The sequence below is a fragment of the Scardinius erythrophthalmus genome, assembly GCF_964197995.2.
Source record: "Scardinius erythrophthalmus genome assembly, chromosome: 15".
In the NCBI taxonomy this organism is placed as follows: Eukaryota; Metazoa; Chordata; class Actinopteri; order Cypriniformes; family Leuciscidae; genus Scardinius; species Scardinius erythrophthalmus.
In genome coordinates, this window is record NC_138235.1 from 28,837,046 (window position 1) to 28,859,440 (window position 22,395).

At 37.0% G+C, this 22,395-nt stretch overlaps 1 protein-coding gene across 4 annotated transcripts in view; it reads right to left on the reverse strand.

The window, feature by feature from the left end:
* Window positions 1–22,395, reverse strand: part of clstn1 (calsyntenin 1) — a 41,581-nt gene that overhangs the window by 7,541 nt on the left and 11,645 nt on the right. The window contains exons 2-12 of one of the 4 annotated variants that reach the window (XM_081387688.1): window positions 14,831–14,953; window positions 10,964–10,993; window positions 9,367–9,562; window positions 8,308–8,516; window positions 7,915–8,064; window positions 6,842–7,027; window positions 6,390–6,638; window positions 4,652–4,773; window positions 3,603–3,765; window positions 2,580–2,630; window positions 857–1,014 (exon numbers count right to left, since the gene is read on the reverse strand). In XM_081387688.1, the coding sequence (XP_081243814.1) occupies window positions 857–1,014; window positions 2,580–2,630; window positions 3,603–3,765; window positions 4,652–4,773; window positions 6,390–6,638; window positions 6,842–7,027; window positions 7,915–8,064; window positions 8,308–8,516; window positions 9,367–9,562; window positions 10,964–10,993; window positions 14,831–14,953 (1,637 nt within the window). The remainder of the gene's footprint in view (window positions 1–856; window positions 1,015–2,579; window positions 2,631–3,602; window positions 3,766–4,651; window positions 4,774–6,389; window positions 6,639–6,841; window positions 7,028–7,914; window positions 8,065–8,307; window positions 8,517–9,366; window positions 9,563–10,963; window positions 10,994–14,830; window positions 14,954–22,395) is intronic. The other 3 variants (XM_081387689.1, XM_081387690.1, XM_081387691.1) reach the window with 3 other exon arrangements.

A 22,395-nucleotide genomic window follows, 5' to 3' on the forward strand; every position in this document is an offset into this window, starting at 1 on the left:
CGTAAACTTAAAAATCTTACGTTTAAGTACTAGAATGACTAAATCTAAAATAAAAAGAAACACACGCTATTATGCATACATACACACATACACATACACACACACACATATATATGTGTGTGTGTGTATGTGTGTAAGCATGTATGTGTGTATGTGTGTCTGTATGTCTGTATGTATGTATGTGTATGTATATATATATATATATATATATATATATATATATATATATATATATATATATATATATATATATATATATATATATATATATATATATATATATATATATATATATATGAATCCCAAAATGTAACTATATTACTGACCAGCTCTTTATATAAAGTTGGTTATATAACCATGTCCAACTTTATCCATATACATACAGAACACTTATACTAGAACGATAGATACTATATAGCACATCTCAACTGCTTGATTGCTTGTATTGCCACAAAATGTAAATTATATTTACATTATCTGCTAAATGCATATACAAGGCATAAAGATATTAAGATATTATAAACACTAATATCATGGTTTTCTGTAAAGCTGCTTTGAAACTGTGTATTATAAAAAATAATTTTTACTTGACAAAAATTAAATAAATTAAAATCTATATAGCAATAAAAAACACAAAAGCACATAAAATTACTGAAAATAAGCTAATTCAAAACAGTAATAAATGCTATAATAGTATATAAATAATATACTTAAATAACACTACAGAACACCCATGAGTCACAAGAGTAATTTCACAAAGATCATACTGTCATCAGACTCTTCAAACCTTCATCTACACAGCCCAAAAGAAGCCCAATTCTTTGAATTGTGTTCTTCAAAGTTCACATCCACTCACCTTCACAGCAGAGGCCACTTCCTCTGGAAGCTGCACGTCAAGACCCTCCTTGCAGGTGTACAGGCAGTCAATAACCTTCTTGTTTTCCAGTTTGCCGGAGCGGATCATGAGTCCCGCCAGGTTGCCCCGGAAGTACTGAGTCATGCGGGCGCTGCCACCTATACAAACCCGGAGGGGGACAGAACCTGTTAGATACCAAACAAATGCTCTGCTAGACTCAAGCATGCTTGGTGTGCACAGGCCGTGTGACTGATGCTCATGCATGTTATGTGTTCTGTGCCGGTGCCGCCCAGTGTGTCACACAGGATGATGGATGACCTAATTTAGGCCTGTGGCCTCATGCAACTCTTGGTGGGAGAAAAAAAGGCAAATGAATGGGAATGAGCACAAAGAGGCACATCAAAAATGAGGCAACATGATTGAATAAATCTACACATATTTGCATATTTCTAAATGGTTTCGGCAGGGAATGTGTGTTTTGAACTACCTTCTTGTTATCAACATTTAAGGAATAGGTGACCCAAAAGAACATTTAGTCATTGTGCTGTTCCAAATGCGGTATGCGATTATTATTTCCATGGAACATACAGGAAGAATTTATTGAAAAACCTTACGCTGCTACTTCTAGAGAATGACAGTTAATAGTGAGCACATCTGTCAAGCTCCAAAAAGACAAAAACTCATCATAAAAGTAACATTTCGTATTATCATCAATGTTGAAAAGTTGTTCTGCATGAGTATGTCTTTGCTGTGAATTATTAATTTCATTTAAAAAAAAAAATTACTGACCTCTTTTTAACTATAGTGTATATTCATATTTTTTTATAATCAATTTTACAATAAATTAATTAAAAAATATATTCATATTATAATATTATCTTCAAAGTTCACAATTAGCTCTCAATTCATATCCAAAATTAAAAATGCTGTGACAAGCTTAGTTACTACCCAACGCAATAACTAATAATGAAAATGCATGTTTTTTCATTTAAATGAGCCACTTTTCCTAGTTAGAGCTTGACAGGTGTTGTTGTATGTGTAAAAATTATTTAAAATATTACTTTTGTGTTCTACAAAATAAATATATATTTGTTTGATATACGTTTGAAACAACAGAATTTTAATTTTTGGGTGAACTGTCCCTTTAAGATGAAAATGACACTGGTATGTTTCTAGCTGCACATAATGTCCTCTTATACTATGTCTGAAGGACACAGAGATGCGGGAGCAATAATATGACCGAGTAATGCTGTAAAGCAGAGGCAGCAAGGTCACGCAGTGAGAAATGAGACACTGTCTGCTGCACTGATACCACTGGCATAAATAACACTGCAAACCGCAGCAAGGAATGCAGCCAAACCCTCTGGTTTATCATAAAAACATGCAGATCCCTAAGGACAGTCAGACTTGTTTTGCTTGTAATATATTGTGTGTCTGCTGCTGTGTGTACTTCTCCAGATCTGCAGGCAAACTGAAATGAGATGGAGCTGGGTTGATGAATTAAGAAAACAAAATGAAGAACAAGACAGAGGCAGGGTTTATGACATGGCGTCTCTCGACTCAGTCGCATCATGCTACATATGTTATGCCGTTGCAGACTGAAGCTGTGCACATACGGTCCTCCCGCAGCCATATGTCACGCTGCAGAAGAACCGTATATGCACAGGCCGTTAATAGACGTGCGTATTGATATATTGGGGTGATCAGGAAAGACTTGGGCAACCTGTCAAAGGCTCTGAGAGCGTCTCAGTATCATTGTCATGTCCTGAGAGGTCTGTGGAGGCAAGACAGAAGAGCAGGGAAAGACCAGGGCTCAATATAGTCAAGGGAAAGAAAGTCACTTGATACATATTGTCATGCATTGAAATGGTTCGTATTCTAGAGTGCATTTTATTGGACAAACATTTAAAAATAATTTAAAAAGTAACAAGTATTTTAAAATAAATAAAATGTATGTTATAATTACATGTTATATTATATATATTACATATATTATATATATATTATATATACAGTATCTATGTTAGAAAGAGAAATTTTTTTTAATAACTTAAGCATTATTATAATTAAAATAAATATTTACTTAAATTGATTAAATGTCATTTATTTAAAAAATTCTATAATTTTACTACTAACAATTATTTTTATGATGATGACTGAATAACAATAACAGCAACAATAATACTAATCATGGTTTAATAATAATTATTATTATCTTGATTATTAAATCGTGATGATGATTGTTATTAAATCATGATAATAATAATAATAATAATAATAATAATGACTACTAATAAGAATAGTGATTATTATCATAACAAAAATAATTAAATTACTATTATTAATATTAATAATAATAATATAAGTATTATATAATATTGGATTCATATAATTAGAAGTATATAATATTAATACTACAATTAATGTTGTTATTATCAATAATAATGATTTTTATTTTATTACTATTATTATTTCAATAGAATTTGATTTTATTAAACAGCAACAAAACTCTGTTTGATTTAATGAGGTCTTTAAGACCATCTAATTCATGGCATTTGTAAAAAGATTTTAAACTACATCTATGACTGCGGTTATAAAATAGGCAACTCTACAAATTGCAAAACTACTTACTAATAGAAAGCATGCTTACATTTCAACTGCAGCTGGCGACAAAGAGGTGTCAAGTCTAAACCTAAGGTTACATCATTGTGTGTGGGGAGAATCAATAGATCATTAGCGAGTGTACCTTGCCAGCAGGCGCCGATGGTGAGCTGGGTTTCGATCTTGGAGGCATGCAGAGGGTAATCCTCCGTGACCAGGAAGGGCTCAAAGGTGGCACCATCCACAAACAAAATCACTGCTGGGAACTCGATGTTCAACACGTAGTGATGCCATTCTTTATCACACACCTGGGAGGAGAGAGACTGGATCAGGGATTGATTGAACTACAGATTGCAGCAATGCAAAAGAATTCAGAAGAACTTGATATGGTTATTTACAATGAGAGAAGAAACCCTAAGTTTACCTTGCTAAAGCCACAAACAGGTAGGATTTTTAGGCCTGGTTTCACAGACAGGGCTTAGATTAAGCCATAGTTCAATTAGCGCATTTAAGTAGCTTTATTAATCATGCCTTAGAAAAAACATTACTGGTGTGCTTCTTGAGACAAAACAATGGCAATGACATATTTTAAGATATATCAGTGCAAGTTGCTTTCAAATTCAACAGCTCAAACATGCATTTTAGTCTGGGACTAGGCTTAAGTCATTAAGGTTTTTAATGCTAAGGACCTTCAGTTATGATGATGCTCTAGCAAGGGACCCCCTTTGTACAATATAACTGTAAGAAAACTAAATATTACATTATACAATTATAATATATGTTATACCTCCCAAAACTAACTGAATTTGTCCTAACTCTTTGAAACAAATCCTAATCTAAAGTAGTCAACATTAAGTAGACAATCCTGAAAGCTATGAAATGTTGACAATGGTTGATAAAAGCTAAATCTTTTGGTTTAAAATGCATGCTTCTACATCTATATCCTCTGAGGTCAATACGACCTCCATTCAAATATAGAGGTTTATATTTAATTCTGTGTAAGCCAGAAGTTTTACTATTTTTATGCCACATGGACCATTTGGATAGAGAATTTTATGGAGCAACAGTTTTATTTAAGTATGTTTATGCCCTAATTTAACACATGAGCTGATCTAGCAGGCTAAACATAGCGTTTAGAAACACAAGGGCGTCTTTCAAAACTAAGTGCTTCTGAAAGGACTCAAGTTGACTCACTTGATCGAGTTTCCAGTGGAATTCAGCCGGTTTGTAGTTCTCAGACTCGGTGGGCTCCTGACGCAGCAGAAGCACAAGACGACAGTTGTGTACGTACAGCGAATAGTGGTGCCTATTCATTTCTGCAGAAGACACATATACAGGAATGAAAATCACACTTCTGTCAATGATTATTCATGTTAATATGCTTGTTTATCACATGACAGATTGCACGTTACAATATTTGTGAGTTTCACATACAGACGTTAATGAAAGGATTTAATTTGAACTGTGCTGCTCTGTACACGGATTGCTGCAGCCTCACTCTCCCAGCAAACAATAAAGCAACTTCCCATAAACGGGGGCATAACTGTGATGTAATCAGCCTTACATAAGTCCCAGCAGATGAGCTTTTTCTAGCGCAGGCAATTCTGCTTCAATGACCAGAGAGAGAGATCATAGTGTGAGATTCCCAATTCACACACCTACTACAAGCAACCCTCAAAAATGTTATGAGATGCTACTCTGGTGATATTCTTCCAAGGACACTACCATAAAACCACTTAATATAATTACATATCATTACATATTTCTAAATAGGATGTTTTTTTGTACTTAATGCAATAAATTAATTTTAAAGGAAGGAAAACAAAATAATACATATGATTATTGTGTTCAGCAATTTGTGTGGATGATACTTGTGTGGATAATAATATGTGTGAACATAAATGACACCATATGGGGTGATTTCAAAAATAACTTCCAATACCATACATAAAATGCCTGAAATAAAATAAAATAAAATAAAATAATTTTAATAATAAATTATAACAACAAAAATAATAATAAACTACTACTACTAATAATAATAAAGAATTTTTAAAACAATAATAATAAAAACTAAAAGCCGCAAATAGAGCAGACTGCATAATTTTATCAGTTATAATGTCCAAATATCTCTTTACCCGCCAGCATTCTTGAAAAAAGTTGCCAGCCACAGCCAGTATTTCTGATTATTTTAAAAGTTATGGCCCCCAGAATATTTTGTTGTATGACTATCTGAACATGCAGTATGTCAAAAGAAAGAACAGACCCTCTGCTTTTAAACAAACAAACAAAAAAACTTTTTATTCTAGCTTTATTTATTCCTTTTTTTATCAACATTTGAATATAGGCAAGCTTCATTAAAAAAAGCAACATTTTGAGCAAAAAACGTCTGGATTGGATTCAGAATGATGATCAAAACATAGATCGAGTCCATCAACACCCCCAAAGCTTCACAGTCCTATAGCTCGTCCTGGGTCGACATTTCATTCAGTAACATCAAGCAGTTTTGATTTATATGCCGTTTAATATTAATGATCGTGTTATTTTACATATGCATCTGCTTACACGTGATATCACATGTTTCTGCTTCTTTTTCTCCTGTATTTGATCAGAAGATTCAGTACTCTTTCAGAAGATGCGTAATAGCGCCCCCTATGCGTAATAGCACCCCTGAAAATTTCAGTCAATGACGGGGAAGCGTTTTCTCACAAATGGCGAAAATTTCCGTCAATGTCGGGAAAAGAGTTGTGTTAAATGTTAAAAAATGTGTTAAAAAATGTGTTAACAGCTTTACTAACACAGTGAATTAATTGCATGCGTTAACATGATGATTTTGACAGGCCTACTGAAGATGATGAGGACACAAAAACATTAAAGCCATCATCACCCTCTCAGTCCTGTGAGTTTTTTTTTTCTGTGTGAATGTCATTACCGGTCTTGTCAGAGTTGCAGAGGATGGTCTCTTTCTCCCTGCTTCCAGGTCCATGTCTCATCCACACTGAGATGGTGAAGGGCTCCTTCAGGGTGGTGCTCACCACACCCTCCGGGACCTTGATGGCCTGGGTGCCGTTGAACTCAAACACCTGGTCGCTGTCGTGCCCGTTGTCAGTGGGCAAGCCTACGGTCCAGTTGGCAGAGGTGCTGGGAGCAGGAAGCAGCTCCACAGTGCCAGTGCTGGCACCTGGATAAACACATACAGTTACTCAGAGGATTCCAAATTATTGCTGGGTTATGGTTCAGCATGTGCCTATGGGATTATGCAGGTAATATGATTATGTAAATTAGTTTAAAACAGTTTACAATTGAGTTGCTTAATTCAAAATTCCACATTTAATGATCTTGATGTCAATGTAACTCTATTATAATAAGTATGTCTGGACTCACCGCAGAGCTTGTGTAAAGATTTTTCGGAGTAAGTGTCTCGGTCGCAGCCCTTGCCGATGTGATTAGTCTCCAGCATGATGCTGGCCTGAATGGAGGTGATTGGCTCCTCACAGGTTTCCAGGTGCATGCTGGGGAACAGGGCTAGACTTCCCGTGCCGGGCTCATATTCAATCCTTTTATTAAATCCTATCAGAATCAGACAGACAGAAAATGTGTTCAAAAAACAGACCCACAATGAGTATTCGGTAACCCTTTGCAATAAAGCTGTACAGGCTAAAATTAGTTAACACAAAACTAAAAATGAAAATAATATTTTTAACATATATTAAACAATTTTAACATTAAAATGTGTGTAAGTTTACATTAGTTAATGCATTAGTTAACATAAAACAACATCAAACAGCAAAAACAATACTTGAACAATTATAGCATTTACTATTGTTGATTTATAACATTCCATATACTAGGGCTGTCAATTTAACATGATTAATAGGACTATCAAACATAATAAATCCCATGGCCAATCCATAAATACCATTTTAAAAGAAATAAATTTCTTACAAGTTGACTTTTTAGCTTGACACACCATCTTTGAATCATTGTGGGCTTTTCTCAGCAAATACTGATAAAACACCATTATTTCTATTTTTCATATCGTTTATAATTAATTAAATAATTATTTTTAGTGATTGACAGTCCTAATATACAGTTCTGTTCAAAAGTTTGAAGTGGTAGGATTATTTAAAGTTTAGAAAGACGTTACATCCATCAAAAGTACAGTAAAATGTTAAGATTCTCAAATATCATTACAATCTAAAATAACTTATATATTTTAATATATTTTGTAAAATGTAATTTATTCCTGTGATAAAAGGCTGAATTTTCAGCAGTCTTCAATGTCACATGATCCTTCAGAAATCATTCAAATATGCTAATTTGGTGCTCAAGAAATACAAAGCACAAAGTGTACTTGCATCTGCTCCAAAATTGAACTTCATAGCCGAGTTTTCTAGCTTTAAACAACAAAATACAGCTGTGTTTGAGGGACAAAAGATCCCAGAGATCTTTGATACCTTGCCAGCTTGGTTTGCAGGTGGGCTTGATGTTGATTTTGACAAGGACGTCCTCAGATGCCCGGTTTTTACCACAGTCGTACGCAGTCACTGTGAGTTTGTACATGCGGTCCTTGCTGTAGTTCAGCTTCTCTGTGTTCTTGATGTTGCCTGTTTATAAGGAAAAAAGTGACAAGCAATGACCTCACATCCTAGGTAAGACAAACCGAAATGATCATGCTTTAGTTCTGGGTACATCTCAAGGTGACAGTTGGCTGACAACAGATACTAAAATGCCTGCTTTGCACAAATCAATTTTTATAGGCACATGAATAACAATGACTTAGAAGTCAATATCACTGTAAGGTCTATGAGCTGGAGTTTTGGCAGGAGATTTGGACTGGCGGCACTTACCATCCTTGTCAATGGAAAAAGGCACATCGGGGGTGACGATTTCATAGCTGCAGATCTGACTGAACTGGAAAGAGCAGTCAGCATCCACAGCCTCCACCTTCAGGATGCTGTCGTACTTCTTGCCCTCGATCACTGTGGTTTTGTAGGACTTCTCTTTGAACACTGGAGAGTACTCGTTTACGTCATTCACTCGGATGTGGACGGTAGCCCTGGGGGACATGAAAGTGTGATTAATAAACTAGAATCGGACAAGAGGGAATAGGCACGACAGTGACGCAGCCAGATCTTGTTTGTAAGCAGATGGACGATTAATTTAGGAATGATCTGATGGGATGCAGTCATCCACAGTGTTGTAATATCGCAAACATGATATCCTAAGAATGTGATATTTCAAATGGGGTCTTTGAGTACTAAAAGCCAAAAGTAAAAAATAAAAAAAATGAAAAGCAAGAAAAAATAAAACACATGGGTCTAATTCATTCTAGGTAAGTGCTAGATCTAAAGACAAATAAATAAATCAACAGGTTCTAGCCTTTAATTCATTTGGGAAAAAAATGTATTCATTCATTTTGATTATTTGAATTTTATTAATATTAAGTTGTTGTGTATGGCAAATCTTGTAGGCAACCAATGTAAAAATGTACTTATAGCTGACTTACCCACAGTGGTTTGATTTTCCCACAAAAATATTAAGCAGCACAACTGTTTTAAAGCACTAAATCATCATATTAAAAGATTTCTGAAGGATCATAAACTAAACTACATGTGAAAATATTAAAATAGAAAACAGTTATTTTAAATTATAATAATATATCACAATATTATGGTTTTACAGTATTTTTCATCAAATAACGGCAGCCTTGGTGAGCAAAATAGAATCAAAAGCATTGAATAAATCTTACCCATTCATAACTTTGGAAAAGTAGTGTAAGCTTAGTGGTTAGAATACGTTTAGACACGTTGAAACGTTGAAAAGATGCTTATATGGAACATTCTGACTTAATTCTGGCTCATTCCCCCATCATTTTATTAATGAGCGTAACCAAACAATATACGCACTTGTGAGATTTCTTCATGTTGTCGCCCTCAGGTCCCTCTCCACAGTCGTAGGCCTGGATGGTGAAGGTGTGCTCCTTTTGTAGCTCACAATCCAGTTTATCCTTGGCCCGGATCACGCCCTCTCCGGTGGATTTATCCAACACCACTGCCTCGAACGGCACGTTCTGCCCGTGAATCCTGAAGCCGCAGATCTCCCCTGCAAAGGGCACACGTGTGTTTAGTCAAGCCCACCCGTGAGCCGAAGCGCCAGCTGCCGTTCATGAGATAAAAGAAACCCACAACGAAACTAATAACACGCCACACTCAAATAAGAACAGCCAAAGTTGGTTTGGCAGCCAAAAGGATCTAAACACTGAGGGGAGGTGGGAGGTGAAGGTGTCTGTGGAGGAAGCCAGAAGCACTGTGGGATGGGGTGAGTTTTTAGGAGGTGGAAGGGAGAGTTAAAAGATGTCTGGTCCAAGCCATTTGATCACATTGCATCCAGTCATGCAGTAAGAAACCCAGAATGTGGACAGGCATTTCACAGGAATACTTAAATACAAGGACAGGAAGGAAGTGATATGAACCAATAAACAGATATCGGTTGTATTTAATACATTCAAATAACATAACATATTTGAAAAAGTACTTAAAAGGTGTTTAACGCTAATTTTTGGTTAAAAGTAACACATTTAAACAAGAAAGCAAGGTTAAAATGTTAAGTTAATCATGGGGCGATGAGGAGGATTTATGACAGATCCAGCATTCGATCAGAAGTTCACAAATCAAAGCAAATATACAAACAAACAAACAAAAGAACCCTCGTTTGGAGTTTAAATTCCCCTTAAAACTAGATTTTGGTGAGAAGGAAGTCTTCCTGTGCAATGTTGTCTCTCTCAAACCTTTAAAAAAAACTGAAAGAATGAAACAATAAAACAAAAGAGAGTAGCAGAGGCAGTGAAACTTAAAGGCTGGATGAGAGCTGGGGTTAGAAATATCCATTTGCTTGACATCCACATCAACCAGCAGTAGTTGCCATGCTGTGTATTTCAGATTAGTGGAGGAGAGGGTGAAGAGGCTCAGACTAGAGGTCAAACCACACCACAGACCGGACAGCAGAGAGTTTGCATCTTTTAACAATCTCAGCAGGAACTAACCTGTATAGCATCAGACTCTTTGATTTATGATCTGTCGTGCTTAAAGTGAACCCTTAAAAGCTACTTTACAAACAGGATCTCTCAAAAAACACACTTTTAAGACGTTCGGATTGGCGTTCCCCCCCGAGAATCTGGTGTGCGAGCATTATTTCCACTTATTTATTCTGTTTTTTTTGAGCTGAAGCACTGTTAGGATTTGCAAACTTCAATGGATGTCTCATGCATAGATATTTCTAGATTTTGTTATCCCCGCATCACACTTGTCATCCAGTTGCTAAAATTTCATTTCCAACAAATTCAAAGGTGAGAGAAAACTGAAAAACAAAATCAAAAGAAGAAGAACTGGGAAGAGATTAAAAGAGCATGACAGGAGTTTCCGTGTGAAGTGCCGATTTATTTTGTATTTGCGTTAGTGGGTTAATAAAACGGTTTACAAGGCAGTAGAAAGAGCCCGTCATCACCTTCTTTGGTGAAGGTCACCTCAAAACTTTCTACAAGAAGGGAGAAAAGATAAACCCAGGTCAGTCAGAGAAAGAATGAGATGCACAGAAACACAGAGACAAGAAAAAGGATACAGATGTTACAGAAGCAGTCAAGGACTCAAAATACCTCATTTGACTTTTTGCGCTGGTACAGATTAGGGCTAAGCGACATGTATTGAATATTTATTACCATTTTGCTAGGATATAAAATTAAACAGCACTGGAATATATAAATGATTTTAATGTGCTTTTTACTTGGCTATTACGTTTCCTGAAGAGTGTCGTAACCTCTATATGAGAGCATTAGGACAGATATGGTTTAATAACGTCTCTAATTTTAAACTGAAATGGCATTAGAGTTGGTATTCATGTTCATGAATCAGTTCAAACTGTACATGAATTGATTCAAAACTCAGATTCATCAATACATCCGCATCATCATTATAATATTTTAAAAGATATATGTAAGTAAATAATACTGCTGATTATTTTCCACCAGAGGAACCATAACACCAAATAAATTCAAAATTCTTAATCCAAGAGGTCTAAAATCAAGTTTATTAAATAATTAAAAAATAAAACAAAAGGGGGGCAACATGTGTACCAATTCTGATGGTATTCTGAGTCCTAGTATGACTGTATACAGCACAAAACAATATACTTGGATGAGTCAACATTAACAGTCACAGAAACACAAAAAACAGCCTTGACCACAGGTGGAAATAGCCATAGAGTCCCTGTTAGGGTTAAAACCATGAATGATTCAACCGTATGAAAGAATAAGGGTTAGCCAAAAACTCTCCTTATAGTACTATCATTTATCAACACCTGACCAGCACTAAAATTAGCCAACTTCATAAAAAAGAAAAAGTGTATGGTTTTTTTTTTTTTTTGGCTTGGTTGACCGCTAAGGGTCCAGTTTGACCCTATCAGTGGCCTCTGCTGGTGGACCCGTCCACCCCATTCTACCCCTACAATTAGAGATAGATTTTCCATTAGGATCTGCTGTTCAGAGCAAGTCATGCGGTGGAAACTTTGTGCCTCATCAGTGCATTCTGGGGCTTTAATGACTGTACATCCCCACACTTCCCCTAAAACCCAGACTGGCGCTTCAGCCCGCATGACAAGCGCCAACTTCAATAGTCCTCCATTTCCCAACAAGCAAAACACATGAATATTGATTCATTCAACTCGATGGAATCGACGAAGATGTAACAACAGCTGAGACGTGAGAAACAAGACTAGTGCATGGGCGTAATTGTTTATTTGATTAGCTTCTGCTTCATTACTGTCTAAGCATTTAAGTTTTAGCAGTCTGAAAAAGTTAAACGATTCGCTTATAACAAGTCAGAGGAAATATTGAAATTGACAGCTAGCCGGCACTGAATATTCCTCCGCTGATAGGAATGTAAGAGCTTTCGATAGAGTACGTCATGTCTGCAGTGGAATTCGATGCTGGTTTATAAAAAGCCAGCAGAACATCAATCATGATGCTGCATGGCTGCCCTTAATGGGATACTGTACCCTTTGAAGCAATTTTTTATTTAAACTAAATAAATCGAATTGTTCGACAAAAATTCCCCAGATATTTAAAATGTTGGGGGCAAAATGCTTCTGCTATGATTTCCGTTTTGTTAGGGAACACCCTTCTACATAGTAGCCTATTTTGGTGCGCAGTGGGGTTTTGGCGATCGGCCCACCGGGAAAATTTCAGGTGCTCCCGATGGCCAGTCAATCTACTCGCAGCCAATCACGGGCCACCTACTTGCTCGGGCCCTGGGGCTTCAGCCTCGCCTAGCCCTATTGTTAATGCGGCCCTGGTCACAACAGTTCTGCATGGCTTTTGGCAAGCTTCCTGATCAGAGTAAAGTGAGTTAGTCAGCATGGCACCATGTCTGAGCGGGCCGGTATTGGCAGAGAAGCTAAGAAGAATGCAGCAGTCACCCACACAGCCATGTGACGGCTTCAAAGTGAATTTTAGAGAGCTTCTTAATATAATCAGTGTGCCAAATGTCTGCTCTCTCACTGATGGCTCCTACAAACAATGCTTGCTGAAATGATTCCTTATGAACTATCAGAGGAATTATATATTTATGAGGTGCTGCGGCATGAGGGGGTGATTATCAGTGAATAATGACCTAAACGCATTGACATATACAAATAACTCAAGGTAAACCACATTAGTGGACCAATCTTTCTCCCGAATGTTTGCTGCTAGTTCGCTAGCCGTGTCCCATATTCACGGGGGCACCAGGAGACTACCAAGGACTGGTACTAAAACTGTGAGAAAGGAGGGAGTGCATTTACAATGGAACACTGCATAATGAGATTTGAAATGAGGTCAAAGTAAATCTCTAAGTGATTAAAAATGGCCAGAGCCAACGCCGCACATTCCCTCTCACAGGAAAAGAGCAGAGTATGAAGAAATTTCATTGATCTTGATATCAGAAGAGCTCTAGAAGTCTGGCAACCATCTGCACGGCAAACGAGAGAAGCAATTTAAAAAGTGATGGGTTTATGGACTGCCTATCTTCTTCTGTACTGATTAAATATGAGTGTATTAATCCAACATGCTTAAAAAACACCTCAATTGGCTCTCCAAACTGACTATCTGCAATAGGTGGAAAAATTATAAGGGAAAAGTGCACCACCAACATCTATCTTAACTCGCTTCTGGATTCCGTAGAGATCAACAGAACCCGATGTTTTAGATCTTTAGTTTTGCCCTACTATATCCACTGCTAAATGTCTAGAGACATGAGCAAATATAAAGGCAAGAAGCATAGAGCAGTAAAGTATGGAGAAACGAACAGCCCCATTAACCTTTAGAGTCTGCAAGAATCTACAAACCTAATTACCAACAAGACCTGACTTCACCAATCACATCAGTACAGCTCAACAGCAGGCTGATGATATTAGGTCTTTTATTCAAAATGTAATTATGGTTTGTTATAGAGCTATTTTAAGGTTTAACACATTTTAGTAAAGATAATTGACAATAAGGGAGTAGGAAAGCTTATACATTACCAAACCAAAAAAAAACAAGAGCCTTAGAAAAATGATTCAAAACCAATTCACAAAAGACTTTAATTATGGTTCCTAGCTGACTAAATATTCAAAAGGATAAAGGTATTAGGATAAAGTATTTCATTATAATGCACCAGACAAATCAGGTCACTGCAACAAAATACTTGTGATAAAAAAAAATTCTGTCAATATTAGTCAACCTCATGTTGTTCCAAACTTGTATGACTTGTTTCTTCTGTGCAAAAGGTGAATTTTAGTGGTTATAAAAGTGGTGGCATTAAAAGCATCACATAAGGTTTAATGTCAATGATGTTTGGTCACATGACACACAAGAACCAATGGTGTTTCAAATCAATGGTCAAAAAACTACAAGAGCTCATTTTAGTTGTGTGTTTGTCATTTTTTTACATTTTTATTTATAGAACTTTATTAGTGGTAAAATTGTTGGTCATGATGGAAATGACGCCACAACTGTCACATTGCAATGTTATTTTAGTATCATTGATATACTATTATTTATGCTATTTTTAAAGTTTTTTTTTTAAAAATGTCTATATAGTTTTTATTAAGTTTTGTTTTTAGCTTTAGTTTATGTAGTTTTAGTTATTTTAGTACTTCAACTTAAACTAAACTTGGCAGCTGAAATTAAATATTTTGTTTTAGATTTCATTTTATGTTTAAAAATAAATCCCTTTTTATGGAAGAAATGATGACAGAACTTTTTTTTTTTTTTTTTTGGAGGTAAACTATCCTTTGGAAAGCATGAGAAAGCAAAATGGCTGACAGCCTCATCTGAGACCAGAAGATGGAGGATCTTACCTGCATAGCGCAACGGGGCATCTTTATCCAAGGCTATCAGCGGAGGGTCCAGCAGAACCTTGTCGTCATTTTCCGTTACGATACCATGATACGTGGTCTCAATCCATGGCTTATGCTTATTTACTGTGTGGGGGAAAAAGAAACAGGATGTTAGAAGATTATTTAGTTGCTGAATAAAACCAAACCCAGACAACAACCAATTATTTCTGTGAGGACTGACTATGTGTCAGCACAACTGTATGCTAGCTTCAAGGCAGAGCGCAAAATCCCACAATCACATAGCGCAGCAGTAGTGAGCAGTGGCATTTGTCGCCTCTGTTCGGGCTGAGAGAACGCAGAAGCTCAGCCGCTCATTAGTGTTGACTGAAGGCTTTGAGCTCTGAAAGCAGAGAGGACAGATGCGGTGTGTTTTAGCTTCAGACTGCAGAAGCACTGCAGCAGTGGCAGCGCTGTCTGGACGCAGAGGTTGATGTGAAGGGCAGATTGCTCACTTCAACGGCTAATCAGTGCATGCATCCGAAATGTGAGTACATCAGCAGTTGCTGGGCGAAAGGGGATACTCCTGCAGTGCTGATCTCATTGTGTGTGGACCTGACAGCGAGGCCGCACGGAAAGGAAATGAGCTCAGCAGACTGATGCCGTCAACACTAGGGTCCATCTCGCGGCGGTATGACTGAATCAGCTGTTAAGAAACACGCCTTTCAAAACAAAACTTCAGTGAACACCTAACTAACCCTTAATCATAATTATAAAATAGATAGTTATGGTACTGAATAATAACTGGACAGTACAGAATCGCTTTGCTTAAAGAAATAGGGATTCACACCAAAAATATTAACGTTTTTGCAATTTTCTCATGTTGTTCTGAACCATTTTTTTTATAGATGCATTAAAATGATGACATTACATTGTTACACTATTTTTGTCTAAATAAATGAAAAATGTAATGCATCATAATAATATATATAAAATAATTTAATTGAAAAATATATTTAAAAGGAAAATATATTAAAAAGAAAACTCTATTATAAATTTCTTAATTTATTATTATATATGTGTGTGTGTGTGTGTGTTATAATATGTACATGTATTATAATATATAGAGTATAATATATAATATATAGTGTGCATTTATAATAATATTTTTTCTTTCTGGAAAACCAAAAAGTAGAAGTATGAAACAGGGCAGACTTTAAGAGAGTGGATATTATAAATGTTAATCTTTCTCGTAATCTAATTTTGTGTTTTTGAGTAAAAGATGTTCTTTAATACAGTAATGCATTCATGAACATTGTGTACTTAAGAGTTTTATTATGTAATTTATAAATTCTGTACTATGGCACTGCTCATATTGTTAGCTCCTTCCTGAAAAAGTGTTTCTCTTCATTTGTAAATCATTTTGGATCAAAACCACCTGCTAAATGAATAAAAAAAAAAAGTAAATGTCTTTTACGTCACCTCATCGCTCAAGCCAACACATTAAAAAACAAAAAAGTCTGTGACTCTTGTGCATGTAAACTCTTCAACATCCACAGTGCTAACAGCTCCCATCCCTTATACTGGTACACTGTACAGAAAATTGCTGTCTGGAAAAAAAAAAAAACCTGCTCCTTGTGCAGCTGCTGGAGCGAACATGGATGATTTATTGGCTTCACCGCGGTTTCTCAGCACCGGTGTCTTACGACTCACCCTGCAGGCAGAAGCCTGATCACTGACACTAATTGAAGGATATAACCTCCACAGCAATAACACCATAATGCTCACCTCCGTTCACATTACACGCCTCATTCAATTTCACACCTTCAGGAAAATAGTATGCTTGACAGAACTGTCGTTTCATTTTCATGTTTCTTTACCCTGTTAATTTTCTGCTGCGATACATTTGTGATTTAAAACCGCATGGTTCAGGAACCAACGATTGTACATGTCTATCAACGCTACAAATACATGATTTGAATGCTGTATGTATTCAGTGCAAAGAGAGCTGGGAGGAAGGCCAGGACTTGGTATGGTCTGTGAAATTTGTGATCTGGTTCATAAATCGTCTTAGCAAAGTGGATTCACGTGACCCAAGAGTGCTGCTGTTGCTGCTTGTTGTCTCTGGACAGATTGTCAGACCAGACTACCCTGGTAATCTGCTTTAAAATCCCAGGTTTATAAAACCTTAAGAGCCGAGGTAAGTCACATGCTCAAAGGGCAAGCTGGGACATAGCGCTACTAACTAGATGTACCGCATCGCGGTACAAAATATGACCGCCGCTCAGGCCTGCACTGGCTTTCCACAAAAATAAATGACGTGGAGTAATTTGGCTGTATTGCGTGTTTATGTATATACCTAAAAAAAGTAATAGTATGTGCATGTCTGTCTGTGTGTGTGTGTGTGTGTGTGTGTGTGTGTGTGTGTGTGTGTGTGTGTGTGTATGTGTGTGTCTGTGTGTGTGTGTGTGTGTGTCTGTGCATGTATGTATGTGTGCGTACATGTGTGCGCGTGTGTGTTTGTGTGTGTGTGTCTGTGCATGTGGATTTGTATGTGTGTGTATGGGTGTGTGTCTGTGCGTGTGGATGTCAGTGTGTGTGCATGCTTGCGTTTGTTTGTATTCCTGCATGTGTGTGTGTGACAGTATCATCCTAAACCAGCAACCCTTCGCTCAACAGCACCATCTACAGGCCGATGAGTGTACAGTCACTAAATGTGCACATAAATGAATTTATTTTATACCCCCCCATGGATGAAATTCTACAAAACTTAGCAGAGGATACCCCCAGAGGATGTCAAGTTAATCATACACATGAAATATGGTGCAGTTCTGAACATCTCCACTGAAGATAGGGGCGATTAAAGCAGAATAATATTGCATTTTCATTTTTTATGGGAGGGGCGCAAATCACAAATGAGTGATTATGGGCTAGGTTGATGTGGGCCCTTAAGAGCAACATACCATAACAATTACAAATGTTTACAATTACAAATTACAAAGCAATAACAAATGCATTTTTTTGGGTTTGGGGGGGCCCAGCGCGGGGGGGGAGTGGCCCCCGGGGACCAAACGAAATTTTTCCTTAGAAGTCTAGTGGGGCTACATGCCCACCAAATTTCATGTTCCCCGGTGCTTCGGTGTCCCTGGTATCGTTGACGAAAAATTCAGTAAGGTGACGGGAAAAAAAAAAAAAAAAACTGACAATCCCTATATGACCGCTTTCGCTAGCTACGCTAGCGGCGGTCATAATAATGGAAAAACAGGCCGAGAACATATACAGTGTTTACGGTTATTTTTGTCAGCGGTATGACTACATTTATTTGACAGAATTATAACATTTATTTGAATTAATTAGCCAATCAAGAGAGAGAAAGAGAAAAAGAGAGAGAGAAAGAGAGAGAGAGAAAGATCCTCTAGCAATGAAGCTGCGAGTTTAATTACGTTAAAAACAGCGACGTCACCACCTCCTTACTGAGTAATATAATGTAGCAATTAAGTATAGCGAAGCTAATTTATCATTAATAAAATTTGCAGGGCAGCGTTGTCAACAAGTATCTGTGCTCCTGTTTCTGTGTGTGAGCAGCATGATCTCCGATCTCTGTGAGCAAGTGACGTATGTGTGTGTGTGTGTGTGTGTGTGTGTGTGTTTCAATGAAAGCAGCACATTAACATAGAACAGTAATTAAACTGACTTGGAACTACCTGCGCATTAAACGGTTTTGCACATCAGAATATAATATTCAGACAGACTGTGGTATAAAACTAAAAATCTGCATATTTTAATAACTTCTGAAGAATTGTGACACTGAAGAGTAATGGCTGCTGGAAATGCAGTTTTTGCCATTACAGGACCAAACTACATTTTAAAATAGATCACAATAGAAAACTTTGCAATTCACAATATTAATGTTTTTACTGTATTTTCTTTACAGCATTTTTGATCAAATAAATGCAGCCTTAGTGAGCCTAAAATATTTTTTCCTTAAAGCATTTAAAAAAAAGAAGCTAATTTTGAAACAGAGCATGAAGAATCTTCAAATGGAAACACCAATTTTTTTTTTTTTTTATGTATACACTCAGGCAATTCACTCTATAAATTTGGAAATTGGTCAAAAAAGCATTTTATTCTGGCCATTCTGAAATGCTGAAGGCAACCCTGTCATCTGCCGACTGCTAGCAAAAGAACAAGTACTTTATTACATTTAAGAAATGAGCCACAAGACCTTCTAAGTGGTTAGAAGTTTTCCTGGAAGTGATGATTTTGTTCTCTTGTCTTAGTCTTATAAGCATAGTCTTATAGTCTTATTCACAAATCGGTTTCTCCAATAATTACATTTTTCTGGAAAAAATTTAATTTGCAAATTGGATAGAAACAGCTTTTTTATTGTGGTCCCTAGATATGGCTTGGGTTCCTCAGTACAACCAATTTGAAAACTACAAACAAAACCTAAGTACAACCAATACACAATTTGAAAACGCCTTAAAAAGCCCTGCTAAGCAATAGAAAGTAAATCAAAGCAGCAGCGTGGGACATTTGTAGCTGAGTGAGGTTAAGCTGGGTTTACACTGACAAAGAACTGTTTGTACTCACAAACCCTTCTGCCCTGGAACAAACAATCTGATAACATGGTTATCATCACATATTAGCATAAAAAGAGATACTCCTCACTAAGAACCTGTTCACAAACCAAGTGTGAATTATAAAGATGCTCTATTGACAACTAGACAATTTAATGAATGAGTCTTTATTTTGGAACATCTCAATAAGGGTCCTTGATACCTCTTGGAGAGCATTCAGTCATGGCAGCAATCCCAGCTAGAGAAAACCACTAAACACAGCAGCCAAACACCTGCTAAACACTGGCGACACTCCCACACACACACTCAAACAACATATGGTAGACATATCACTCCTTCTCTTACCAAAAACACATTTGCCAATCAAACTGCAATTATTTTCTTCTTTAAACTTCCTTGAAGCCCTTAATGAACCATTAAAAACAGCTTATGTTTGAAAAGCCCACACTGACGTCTGGTGTGCAATAAACTAAACTAAACGAGCGTCCCTCAAAGAGGAAGGGCTGGTTACCAGGCTGGCGGAGAATGAATCTGATTACTGAACGAGCTCTGATGTGGTTGATATCATTTCCAAGCGCCCTGCAGCTCTGGCACAAGGCAACCGTTTGGGACGGCAGGAAGCCAGTTGGCGTTTTTTATCATCCATTTTGCATTGAAACACTTTAGATCCTTGCGCAGCAACAACACAAAGCAACTGTGACAACGAACGCCTCATATAACGGGGAGAATTGTTTGATAAATAGGCCACAGATGATGACAACACACCCAAGATATGATTTCGTAATGACAACAGTCAGAGAGTAGAGAAGTAGAGTGTCGAGACAAGTGGTTAAAGGCTACAGATGGCTATAGATGGAAACACACTCAGTTTTGTCGATGTTTGAAGAGGATGTTCACTCAGCATGGTGTTTTATACATGAAAGCCATGCAAATCAATGTTATGTAACTGGTGCATTAGAGCAGCACTGACACTTCAGCACAGTGGAGTAAAAATGTGCGCAGAGATCACAGGTCAATACATTTTCATTCAGGCTGATACATCAGAGAGTAATATGTTTATTTGAAGTCTGAAGCCCATAGCAGACTGGAACAGAAAGGAAAGAACAATAATATAATGTAATATAACATAATAATTGTCAAAGTTATATTATATATGCAAGGGTTAATGCCCTTCGAGGTGTCCATTATCAGGTATTAATGGACGACGGCGAGGCGGGACGGTTGCCTCCGCCGAAGTCCATTAATACCTGACAATGGACACCTCGAAGGGCATTAACCCGCTTATACCATGGTCACTTGCCAAATAACACATTTTTAAAACATTAGTTTATATTTTAATTAGTTTTACAATCAAAATCTAAAGTTACAAGTTACAAACAATAACTTGGTTTCCTTGGTTACGCCTGACGGTTTATTTAGGTGTACATTATCACTTTTTAACGGACACCCTGCAGCCAATCAGAATCGAGTATTCACCCAGACCATGGTATAATATAAGTTATATTATATATCATTCCATTGGGTGACAATGGAATTGTATCAGAGAAATTCCACCCTTCACCTTTAACAGAAAATGTCATTAGAGAAAGAGTCCCTACTTTTCACAATTGCAGACAGTAATATTTGTATTTGACATGCACAAACCGTTTGCCACCATCCATTCTCTAGATTACAGTCATTTGGATAATATCCGCAAATTAAGCCATTTAGCCGTAATCAAATCTTTTGAATGCTAGCAGGCACAAATTAGTGGCTAATGATGCAGCCCGAATGAGGAGGAAACACAGTCGGCCTGAAGCTGCCTCCATCCTAGCAGCACCCAAGATTAGGAGATCACAGACTAATAATGAAGACCTTCAGACTAACCAGTTCTTGAGTGTATTTTTTGCATGTATGTCAAAGGGGCTAAAATAAACCGTCTGTCTCAGTGAAGCGGAGGCATCCGGAACAAGCCGGCGGCTTTATATCCAAACACATTCCAAGCTACATATTGGAGTTGGCAAGCATAGAATCGCCTAGTCACAGTCTTTTACATGCTTTATGCAGCACAGCCATCCAGTCAGATTGCGTCACCGTGACCGGCTGGGACGCAGACCATGTGCAGCTTTCGCTATGTTATATGATCGATGTAAAATATTATTGCAGTGGCTCTGTCCAGACAGCACGCGCCGAGCGCAGATGGGGGGGGGGGGGTCCGGGTCAGGCACTATTGTGCTATGCCTGGCATGCAATCCTGTTAGCCATCATGTAAACCCACCGAAACCTAATCCCATAATGAGATGCTCCTGTTTCATTCACCTACAAGGTCACAGACTTAACAATGTGTCATATGCTTAAGTCAAAAGTTTACAGCAAGACGGCTATGAGAACACACCGCTACAGTAGATCATTTCTGATTTCCATTTCTCTGTTTTGGAACAAGAAAAGGGAAATCTGAATTATTGTAAACATTATTATGAAGTCAAAGCTGAATTTTGTTTTTTAATAACTCATTTATAAATTAAACTACAGTTTGAGGCCATTAAGATTTTTTTTTTCTAAGTTGAAAAGTGACAGTAAAGACATTTAGAAATTTCCATTTAAATAAAATGCTGTTATTGAACTTTCTATTCATCAAATAATCCTGAAAACAAAAATTGTTTCCACAAAAGAATGTTCTGCAGCACAACTGTTTTCAGTAAGCACACAATCAGAATATTAGATTGATTTTTGAAGGAACATTAACTTTTAAATGGTAGTTCACATAAAGAAGATAATTAAAATAATTGTAATTAATAAAAAAGTCATTGCAGTCATATAAGTTTTATCTTAAATTGAATTATATCATACCGATGTTGTGGCGGATTTGCAAATATCCCTTGTTGGATGGTGGCACTCCAAAGGAAGTGAACAAGACTTTTTCCTGTAATTATTGACGCATACATTACTCTACAGGGCTAGCAGTCTTCAGCAATGGCAAACGGAAGCAATTAATTTGCTGATAGCTCAGTAACCCACAAGCAATTACGC